The 12,195-nt window shown below is 38.3% G+C and overlaps 1 protein-coding gene across 1 annotated transcript in view; it reads right to left on the reverse strand.

The window, feature by feature from the left end:
• Positions 1-1,261: 1,261 nt before the first annotated feature.
• Positions 1,262-12,195, reverse strand: part of Sdhaf3 (succinate dehydrogenase complex assembly factor 3) — a 57,574-nt gene continuing 46,640 nt past the window's right edge. Inside the window, exon 2 of the mRNA XM_021165575.3 lies at positions 1,262-2,067. Within this exon, the coding sequence (XP_021021234.1) occupies positions 1,864-2,067 (204 nt within the window). The 3' untranslated portion in view covers positions 1,262-1,863. The remainder of the gene's footprint in view (positions 2,068-12,195) is intronic.

Consider the following 12,195-nt stretch of genomic DNA (forward strand, 5'->3'; position numbering starts at 1 on the left):
GCTTTCTACTTGTAGAAGTTGACTTTCAAGTCCCTTCATCCCTTAGGATACCGGCAACTTGAGTGTTCCTTTCTATTCCACCTAAAAGTTTGAGTTTCTAGTAGGAAAGGTGATTAGCTATATAGAGTCCACCATGTTACTGAAAAGACAATCTAATGCTTTATGAAAATTCTATTTCAAAGCATCTTTTCTTGGTTACTAGTAACACCAGAGATTTTTCCATGTCTCAAAATGTCTTTGTAAACCAAAATTTCAGTGGTCTTACTTATGGATCTGCTGCTGGCTGAGCTGGGTGGTCCCAGTCTCCCTCACAGGCATGGGTCCTCTGGTGGGTAGCCCATGTGGCATCCAGGAGAGCAAGTTTCTAATGACAAGGGTGGAAATGTGCCAGGCTTTAAAGTCTGGACCATACATTTGGCTTTTTTTTTTTCCAAATCAAGTTCCAAGGCCAGCGAGATGGATGAGGGAGAGAGAAGCTACACACTTACTTACAACAGAAATGGCTATCAAGAGAGGCTGGGATCTAGGACTACTGTGCAATCTACCAGACAGTGTTATGAGAATTCCTAATGAGGAGGACTCTAGGGAAATGTAACATCTAAGCTGAACTGCAGATTAATTGATGAACTGGGTACATGTTAATATCATTCAGTATATTGAGAAAAAGTTTAATTTTAATATGATTAGAAAGATCACATATATTTTGAAACACAGGTTTGAATGTTGGAAATACGGTTTAGTTCAATCTAGGAGGTATGAAGACCCTTGTGCTCACAGATAAGCACTAGGCAAATGTGGACCGTTAAACACACAGGGTTGTTCCTTCAAAGGAAGGGATGCACAAGCTGTTATCTGCCCAGCAGGTTAATAGCCTGTCGACCTAGACCACATTGGCTCCTCCACAAGACCCTTCTCTTTTCTCATTTGTTTTTCTCAATCTAGAGAACCTATCTTTATACAAGTGTCACAGGCAGTCAATCTATAAAACCTATCTTTCCTCTACTGATCTACTCCTTTCAAGACCAGGTCTCCTACTGAACCTGACACTCACTGCTTCAGCTACACTGGCTGGTGAGCCATGGGGATGTGCCTGTCTCTGCTTTCTCATTAAAGCCTGCACCTCCATGTCTGCTTTTTATGTGGGTGCTAGAAATCTGAACTCTGGTCCTCATGCTCTCGCAGCAAACACTTTACCAGTTGAGCGAGCTGCCTGGCAAAAATTGTGTCACATCTGTATCCAGTAGGTCACCCAACATACATGCAGGTTTTGATAGATAATTTATTTTTAAATGTATGAGCCAACTTAGTATTTTTCATCTCCCTAACCTTTAGACAATAACTGAAATTCTTAACAATTGAATCTTAAGGCTTTTCTTAAAACTTTCACTGTGAGTCAAAGACGAAATTCTGAGTGATAGCCAGGTGTGTACTACTAAAGGAGAAATGGTGGGTCTTTCAGAATCACAATATGTCTAATAACAAACTTATTGGAATTCTACATCTTCCGTTATTATGATATGTTTATTTAACTGATGAAGCTAGAGACAAATCAGGAGGCTAACACTTGATGGGGATAGAATTTAAAACAAATTCATATACAATAAAATTTCAGCATAATCCCAAAGTGTATCTTTTTTAACACCTTTCTTTAGTCCAGAAATTAAATTCCATAAAACTACATTCCACACAGCAAATAAATGTCATTGCAATGACGGCAAGTGCGCCATTTATGATTTTGATCATGCATTGTTCATACTGTCCAAAAATAAGAGACTATTCTGTAGCTGAAAGAATATATTTTAGAGAGTCAATGGTAGATGAGGTAACAGGTTATAAATGTAGCCACTTTGTTAAGATCATGTATCACAACTGTGGTTTTGTAGACTCAGTGATACTAAACTGCCTATTGGGTTTAGTAGCTTCTTGCATCAGCTCTTGCAACTGTCCAATTTGCTCATCACGAAAGTCATTGAGTTTTTCTTCTGGGAGAGAGGTGCCAAAACATGCTTTTCCAGTTGAGCTTTGTCTGCTGTCCTCTGCTTGTTGCCACAGCACTGCTGCGTACGTCTAGTAAAGACACACAGAGAAAGGGATGGTTAGATTTAAAAGCATTCATGCACACGTCCTGAGTCAGAGAGACTGAAGTTTCTCATTCCCAAGTCACTAGCTGAGCTCCATCACTAAATTTTCTGCAGTTGATTAAAAGGATACAAACAATCACGGTTTTCGTCTTCAGACTTGATTTCAAGTAGATATTTTAGGACTCTAAAGTGTTTTTTGCAGACATTAGGAAAGTTCTTAATCTGCAAACTAGTAGTAGAGGTCTGCTTTAGAGGTATGCATTGCCACCAGCCAGACCATGTACACACGTTTCTGGGGATATTAACTTTTCATCAGGTTTTCAAAAGAAAACCATAGGTCTTAAAAGCTGAGAAGTGGGCTTCAGAATCCAGGAAGAAGGCTATTCCTCTCTCTGTCTTTACCTAAACATTTTAATCACCACACAAACCAACTCTTTAAACCTCCTAACATTTAAAGTTCATCATTGTGAAGAACTCTATGTTTAATAGTGTAATTCAGCTTTTAGTGGTTGGCCTAGTATTCTATCACTCTCTGCACTCCTCTAAAGGGAGGGAGATGCCCCAACAGTTTCCAGTCCACAAAGTTAACGATTTGGTGCTCATAGTGAGTAAGTGACTGAACTAGCTAATTCTGGGGCTACTCAACCTGGACTGGACATTTGAGTTTGTTCACAGCTACTAAACTTGTGAACTGTTGGGGTCTGGGATTAGCTTTACACTGACCACTTAGACACCAGTCTCAGAGATGATGAAAATTTATTGAATGCTTAATTCAGACTGATCAATCAGGACCACAAAAAGGACTCAGGAGTCTAAGTATGGTACCAATCTTATAGGAATGTTATAGGAAAAACCAGGTTTGAAGGTTTAACAGGCAGGCACGGAAGTGGCACAACATGTTCGGCTAACTAGACAAGTATTATCAGCTAGCCTTTAAGCTGATTAGTCCTAGGTGAAGTAAGAGGGGTGGTATATGAGCAACCTGGAGGTTACATACAAAATGGCTGCAGTTATGTCAGACCATATCACCAACATCACTGAAGGAACTTCGGTTTTAATCCCATACATCTCTTACGTTAGAAATATTTTCTCTAAGCTTTATGAAAATTCATCTCATAAAATGTCACATACCATAAGCTTCATCAACTCTACTTCTACGTTAGGCCACTAAACGGGGTTTCTCAATTTGGGCATGACTGAGGTTCTGGATAATTTGGCTAACTCTTTTTCTATGGGTAAGAGCTCTTTTATTTTGTTTGGTGTTTAGAACATCTCTGACCTCTAACTACTAAATGTTAGTGGCACCCATCCCCCAATCAAAAATGTCTTTAAATACTGTCTGTGTCTTCTGGCAGGTAAAACAAATTCATGGTTAAAAACTACTCCTGAGGATGCTTTTGAACATGTAACTAAATAGCGCACATATAAGTTTCCACAGAGATATCATTGGGTAAAGAAACACTCTAGAAACAGCCTACATCAAGAGAAAAAAATGTATTCAAACTATGGATTATAAAGAAGTAACAGCAATAAGGTAAGCAAAGAAGGCCTGTGTACCAACATGGACTAATCTCTTTATAAAGGGGGTGGGGTACTCTAAACAATATAGTATGGTATTGGCTCTATGAAACACTAGGAACAAAAGGGTGCAAGTTAGACTTATTGGTTCAGTACTGCTGAGTGGAATCCTAGAATGAATGAATACATTTTAGGGAGAGACATTTTTCTTTAGATCCAATACTTTTCTTTCTGATTGAGAGTAAAAGAAGTACAAATTACTTTTCAAAACTATTAAGAAATTGCTGGTATTTTAGCTTTTCAGTAAACTGTGAGAGTGAGAGTACAATCTATACTATGCTTTTTGTCTTTTAAGGAAATCAGTAATGTGAGTACAGAACTCAAAAAAACAAAAAAAAAACAAAAACACAGACTAAGAACCAAAAACAAAGAAAAACTGTAGAGCTGGGTGTGGTGGCACACACCTTTAATCCCAGCACTTGGAAGGCAGAGGCAGGTGGATCTCTGTGAGTTCCAGGCCAGCCCGGTTTACAGAGTAAGTTCAGGACAACCAAGGCTGCTCAGAGAAACCCACAGAGAAATGATTTCAAACACCTCTCCCTACAAGAACCTGAAAGCTACCAGAATATTCAAAGACACCTGAGATTTCAAGCTCCTCAGCCAAGCCATTTAGACAGGACTCGTTCAGAAGCACACAAAGTGGTCACTGGTACTATGACAATTAACTTGAGTTTTGGTTCCTTCTGACCAGATTTTCAAATCACTGTCAGAATATTCTTTCTTTTTACAGTGTGTGCTAGCATCAGAGGGTAACATAAGCTATTTCTTTACTCCTAAATTGCATTGATTAACAGAAAACAAGGCCAAGAAACAATATCCTTATCACCGACAGGTATATTTTGTGGGACACTCACTGACAGCATTGCTCTGACAGTATACAATGTAATAGATGCAAACTATGCTATGTAACATAAATAATCATAAGAATTATTTTTAGAACTCATTTTCCTGGTTATCTGAAAAAGCCACTGTGCTAAGTATATTATTTGTATACTTGTTTTTATATATCTACTTTTTCTTTTAGAAAAAATATATTGTTATGAGACATCATGGCACTTATTCTTATTATTTTATGTACATGGTTTCTTTGCTGCATATGTGAAGCACTGTGTGCCTGGTTTATAAGGAGCCCAGAGGAAGGCAACAGATCCCTCAAAACTATGGTTACAGACAGTTATTGACAGCAGAGTCATCTCCCCAGCCCCACAGCCTTTTTTCTAATGGTACAATTTCATCAATGAATTTTGTAATACATTATTATGTTATAGACATTAAGTCTCCTCCCTGGGTTGCTATTTCAGAATGTTACTGAAAAGCAAAACAAACAAAACACCAACCTGTTATTCAGCACTAATTATCAAATTATTAGGACATCTTTAATTAGAATTCTCAAACATGTCTATACATGATGACATCTGACTGCGTACCTCATGTGACTGTGGCGAGAATTAAAATGGTAAACAGTTAATGCTTTTTTTCTTTTATTGGATATTTTCTTTATTTACATTTCAAATACTTTTAGCAGACATTTATATCCAGGCTGTAAAATACTCTGGACTCTAAATTCTGTCTTTGCAAGTATTCTGTTTCCACCTTCAAGGTTCCTCTTGTGGCTGGTGGCTGCTTATTATGTCTGGGTAAAGCATAAATATTTTCCCCCTTTTAAAAGATTTATTTATGTATGTATTTTATGCATGTGGGTGTTTTGTCCACATGTATATTTGCACATTTGAAGAGGGCATTAAATGCTATGAGAGATGGTTTTGAGCTACCATGTAAATGCTGGGAGCTGAACTTGGAACCTCTGCAAAGCATTCATCTTTCCAACTCCTATAAACGTCTTCCTTGAGGAGGCCTTCCTAAGATAGTCCTGTTACTCTCCCTCATACTCTGTCCAGCCTGCTCAGCACATATCCAGATATAAAACATTCTGGGTCTCCAAAAGTACATGAAATACAGTAGTTGCAACAAAGACAGGGCTCAGGGTGATCTTTTAATAATAAGGAAACACATATCAAGTGACTAAACTGTTTAAGATTTTAACAAGTCATCAAGCTAAAGGTGCAGGTCCAGGTACATTTACAGTGGAACTCTACCACTGTATCAGAGGTCTACAATTAACACTTCTTAAATTGCTTTAGCATAGAAGAAACACCCCCAAACCCCCTCAAGAAGCCAGTACTACTTTAATATCAAAGCCAGATAAACATACATACACAATACAAAACAGAAAACTATACATGCCTGATAAACACAGATCTCTATAAATACTTGCAAGCCAAATATAAGCACATGCCTGTAATGCCTGCACCTGGGAGATGACGGCAAGACGGGCACGAGTCCCACCTACACTACATACACCCAGTCTCAAAACACAAAACCAAACCAAAACAACAGCAACAATGAACAAGGGGTTAGAGAGATGGTTCAGTGAATAAGAGCAGTGTCGGATCTTCCAGTGGATCCGGATTTGATTCCCAGTACCCACATGGTGGCTCACAACTGTCTGTAACTCCAGTTCTGGCTTCTACAGGAACCAGGCACACACATGGTTCATAGACAAACCTGCAGGCAACATTCATACTCCAAAAACAATAATTTTGAAAGTTATAAAAAAATCATTTGAGTATATTAAAATGGAAATTCAATGTATGTGGTATCTCAGAATGAAAAAATAAACTATTTATTATCAGCTTAAGAAAATATTCTGGGGGCTGGCAAGATGACTCAATGGGTAAGAGTACCGACTGCTCTTCTGAAGGTCCTGAGTTCAAATCCCAGCAACGACATGGTGGCTCACAACCACCCGTAATAAGATCTGACACCCTCTTCTGCTACGTCTGAAGACAGCTACAGTGTACTTATTTATAATAATAAATCTTTGGGCTGGAGGAAGCAGGGGCTAAGCGAGCGGGTCCTACCGGAGCGAGTAGGGTTGACCAGAGTGAACAGAGGTCCTAATTCAATTCCCAACAACCACATGAAGGCTCACAACCATCTGTACAGCTATAGTGTACTCATACACATAAAATAAATAGATAAATAAATAGGAGTCCTTCCATCATTTGAAAAAAAGAAAATATTCTATATGCAATTGTGCATTTGTTTATATTTACATATAACTATGTATTTAGCATAGAAAAGTTTCTAGGAAATTCATGTGGAGTTATGTATTAGGTTGTTGTGAATAATTTCATTATAAACAAAAAGTCTAAACTTTATACACATTTAAAAAAAAACTAGGTATATTTCCATGATGGTCAGTTTCTGACCATTGATAATGCATATGTCAAACAGAGTAAATACATCAAGCCCACCTATATAGCACCAACATGTTGTCTCTTATGAATGTGGCACCATGTATCAATACAATCAGCTACAGGATACTACACCTGTTAAAACTTCCAATTTTACACTGAGCTCTTACTCATTCTTTTAAAATATAACAACTTCATAGAATTAGGAATATATTAAATGCTCTTTAGTACAATTTAAAACTCCTGAATATGATGGAAACATTATTAATTTCTACAACTGCCCAGTTATCATAATGAGCACACATACAGAGTTTATAACAGACTTTACTCAGCTCAACTGGACTGTTGGATCTAGGTGCAATTGTGCTCTTACCTGCTAGACTACAGGATTTGGGTGGGTTTTTGTTTTTTTATTTTTTTCTATTGTTTGCATATGTGTGCAGCACATGAGACATAGGCACTTCTTTAACTGTGTTGGATAGTTTTAACTATGGACACAAGGAACTGTACCCACGTTGTAGAAGTCTTATATCTCTAGTTCTCCTTACCCCATCCAGACCACCAGCACTCCACACTCCAGTACTATTCGTTCAACCATTTTAGGTATCTGATTTCAGCAGGCTCAGGCAGTGGGTCACTCGACTGGTCTTTTTCAGTTAGCACCCTTCCTGCAGAGTCATCTATACTGCTGTTCATAGCAGGTCCTTCTTTGGAACGCTCAACACTGTGAGGTTCAAAGATTTTCTTTACCTATTCTGATGGTTGTTAGTACATATAGGCTAGTCTGAATGCTACTGAGGTGGAGGAAACAGGAGTGTTATTTCATTAAGAGTTTGCTATCAATCATTCTGAATAAATGTCCTGTCCAGGTTGCTTGATAGCAAAGCTTTGTTTGTTTGTTTTCCACAGTGGCTATCCTTTCTTGCCTTTGGAATCATGTGCAGATGTTCTAATTGCTTCACATCCTCACCACTATTTGTTATATCTGCTAGTGATGCCTATCGTGCCAGGTATGCAGTGAGACCTCACTGAGGCTCAGCTCACATTTCCTTAATGACCCTGCTGCTGAACTGCTTCTGGCTGTTTGTCACTTGTGTATTTTATTTAGAGAAATGTCTATTCAAGTCTTTGCCCCCTTTTCAGTTTTTTTTTTTAAATTGGGTTATTTGGTGTTCCTGACATACTTTGAATATAAATCCTTTATGAGAAGTGCGGTTTCCATGTTTTCTTCAATTCCTTGGATAGTCTTAGCATTTTATGACTATCTTCTTTGCTGTTCACAAAGAATATTCCCACTTGCTCAACTTCAGATTCATTGTTTGTGCTTTGGATGTTCCAGCAAACACTCTCACTACCTCTGCTTCTAGTTCTATGGCAGTGCCCAGGCTATGGCAGTGCCCAATCTAACTTAAGTCTTTAATTCATTTTGAGCTGATAATTTTAGATGGTGTAAGATACCCAGTTTCATTGTTTCTTGTGTAGATATCCAGTTTTTCCCAACACCTCTCTTCACTGTGTATTCCTAGTGCCTCTACAAGGTAAACTAACTATATGATGGACTTATTTCTGGATTCCCTTGTTTCACTAGTCTGTCTTTAATTACTGTGCCTTCTCAAATGTTTTTGGCTATTCAGACCATTTGTAGTTCATTATTGTTCTATATCTGTAAAAAATCATTGTTTAATGTTTAGACTTATTTATATGAATTTTTACACACACACATATACATATGTGTGTGTGTGTGTGTGTGTGTGTGTGTATACACACACACGCTTCATGTATGCCTAGTACCCTCAGAGGTCAGAAGTCATCAGATGCCATGGAACTAGACTTACAAATGGTTGGGAACTGTCAATTCAGTGCTTGGAACTGAACTTGGGTCCTCTACATAAGCAAAACGTGCTCCTAACCACTAAGCCATGTCTCCAGTCCCATAATTGCTATTTTGATCGTGATCAGTATGTAGCTTTGGGTGATAAGAAAAAATTTTGACTATATAAATTATTCTAGTTTGTGGGCATAGAATCTTTGTTTATTTTTGTTTTTGATTTCTTTCATCATGCTTTTGTTTTCAACACATACTGCCTTATCTTCTTAGTTTGTCTTCTAGTATTTTACTTCTTAGCTGATACATAATTGGTTCAATTTCAAATAGCTATTATGCACAGAAACATGTCTGATTTTTCTATGTTCATTTGTATTCTATGACTTTGCTGAATTTGTTGATTGGTTCTAATGGCTTTTTGGTAGGGTGTTAAAGCTTTTTATAGGCACAGAACTTCAGTTAGGACCACACAATACATACTCTCTTTTGTATGGCTTATTTCACTCAGCAAATTAATTTTGTGAGGAGGACACAGTGTCCTCCTTTTATAATCTTATATACGTATATATGTTACTTGTAAAATACTCTTAGGGAGCAATTAAACTACTTTGATCATATCCTTCTTTTTCAAATTCAATTATGGAAAGATATTTTAAAGGATAATAATTTGCAGATCACTAGATAAAATATTTTCAAATTGCAAAGAGGTTTACATTTTAAAACCTGTTTTTGAAATTGTATTTTAAAATATAGTGGGATTTTTTTCAGCGTTCCAAATAATGAGAGCCTTTAGTGTGGAAATTAGCAACACACATGGAAGTTTAGCCACATTTCACGTCACTGCTGTCTTTAGAATGTCTGCAAACCTGAACACAGTGTTACATATGAGAGGTGTGAAGGCCAATGGGGAAGGGTAATAAGAAGAGAAAGAGTGACAGAGGGGATAAGATCAGCTTATTTTAAGAACAGATCAGCAGGAATTTAATATGTAGTAAAGGGCTGTTCAAGCTGACTCTGCAAAAATGAAAAAAGCCCTGGTCCTGCGGTAACTGAGTGGGGAGTTAAGAGTTAGCAAATGGGTAAGGACAACATCATGGCGTGCTGAATATAGCCCCTAGCTCTAGCTGATCTTTGCTGCTTTGTGAGCTCTTCTTTTCCCACCTTTCATCCCTGGTTTCACCAGCTATCACTAGATAGGACAGAAAGGAACATAGAGAGAGAGAGGGAGAAAGAGAGAGAGGGAGAGAGAGGGGGAGAGAGAGAGAGAGAGAGAGAGAGAGAGAGAGAGAGAGAGAGAGAGAGAGAGAGAGAGAGATCCCTGAATTTAACATATTTCCCTTGGTTACTTTGACCATGGCTACTAAAGGAACTGCATCCAACCTCCCTACATACCCTCTGAAAAGTTCCCAGAATTCCAAACATGACACAATTGCAGAAACTATCTGCAGCTGGCCAAAACATGCCTGCCTCAGCTACAGCACCAGCAAATCTTAGTCAGCTGCTGTGGACAGTATGAAGCAGCCCCAAATCCCCATACTTGGGATTAAAGTGAGAACACATTCTTATAATGTTTCTGTGCTTTTTAAAGAGACCAAAATTCCAGAATTCTTAAAACTTGTCACTATATCTACCATTAGTGACAGGAACACTTAGGTGATTTCAGTGTTGTGCAAAGACCACAAATTCATTCACACCAACTAAGAGATCTAGTTCTCAACTAAAATGCCAGTGTGTAATAAATCTATAACTATACTCAGTTCTTTTTTATTACATACATATCCATTGGCATCCTATACTTATTATATACGAAAATATTTGTTCAGATTCTTTTTAAGACAGTCTCACTATGTAACCTTGACTGATCTGGAGCTTACTATATAGACAGGCTGACCTCGAACACAGAAATCTGCTGGTCTCTGCCTCCTGCGTGCTGGGATTAAAGGCCTGTGCCACAATATCTGTCATTTATTTAGCACAAATTAATAGTTCTCTAATAAAATTCAAGTTAGTATTTTATTTATACCTTCCTCTAAGCTAGACCAAATATAAAGTTGAGTCTCACAGACTAAACACCTGGGCTCCCCCCCGCCCCTGAAGAAATTACAAATTAAAATGGGGGTATAGAAGATTCTATAGAATGTACCAGGCCCTGGGAGAAAGAAAGAAAGGAAGAGAGAGAGAAAAATCCCAGGGAGCAGCCACAGTCACTGAACAGTGGGAAGGGTGGAACACTGTAGATCCAATGTCATTCTCTCCAGCTATCTTAGCTCTACTTAACAACCAATGACTGACTCTGGTGTGTGAGCTAACATCCTAACAACTAGGGTACAGTAACTTAACAGACTCCTAGCTCCCACCAACTCAAAAGTTAAAATTATGTCCATAGCAGAAATTCCCTTGCTTTGCTGAAACTCATTTTGTCAACTGATGTATACGAAGTGTCTTGATTTCTGACTTTCTCTGTTCTGCATTCTAGGTTGCTTTTCTGTGGTGATGATAAAACCCTGACCAGACTGCAGAATGTCCAGACCGAATGGAACACAAATAACATACCCACTTTCCTAAAGCAGTGGTTCTCAACCATCCTAATGCTGTGACCCTTTAATACAGTTCTTCATGTTGTGGTGACCCCCAACCATAAAATTATTTTTGCTGCTACTTCATAACTGCAATTTCACTACTATGAATCATAACATAAATAACTGTGTTTTCCAATGTCTTAGGTGATCCCTATGAAAGAGTCATTCAACACCCCACTTCCTGTTACTGTTTCACAAATGACTTAACGCACCTTGACTATAATTGTTCTCTTAAGCTCAGTTCCCCCGGCCTCCACCCCTTCACTGTCTGCTCCAGGCCACCTACAAATTCAATAGTCCAATTTCAGAGCAGAAGCCTCCCCTTTCACTGAAATATTATATCTACAGTTGCCTATAATGACTCTCTGCTGGATGGCCAACGTTTAGCACATCAAAACAGAACAACGCCCATACAAAACTCTCACTAGATACCAGCAAAAATGGCAGAGTAGAGTATTTCAGTGGGCTCTCTCCATAGAGGAATATACCAAAGCAGCCATAAACTGTCCAAAGACACTTTCTCTGAATTTTAGAAATTAATGGAAAGTTTACCAAGTCATGTATTTAGTCAAGAGGAAATATCAGAATCTTGATTCCAGCTTTGTGATGTTTGACTTCTTCTCATGATCTGCAGAGATGCAGAGAACTTCAAAGACACAAGCCTACATTCCAGACAGTTTCCCACTACCAGGGGAAATACAACAGACCTTATTCTCAAAGAACTGAAGTTGTCTGCTCTGGCCAGTTTGTTGGCTGCATGGGGGCAGCATAAAAGGACTGCTCTTCTCTTTCTTTCTTGGAACTTTCCCAGTGCTGAGGGGAACCACAGGGAAATTCTGTGATAACCATGTCAGGCATATAAATATCACTGGTGC

Source organism: Mus caroli, unplaced genomic scaffold (genome assembly GCF_978045245.1).
Source record: "Mus caroli unplaced genomic scaffold, Mus_caroli_1 scaffold_7, whole genome shotgun sequence".
Lineage (NCBI taxonomy): Eukaryota > Metazoa > Chordata > Mammalia > Rodentia > Muridae > Mus > Mus caroli.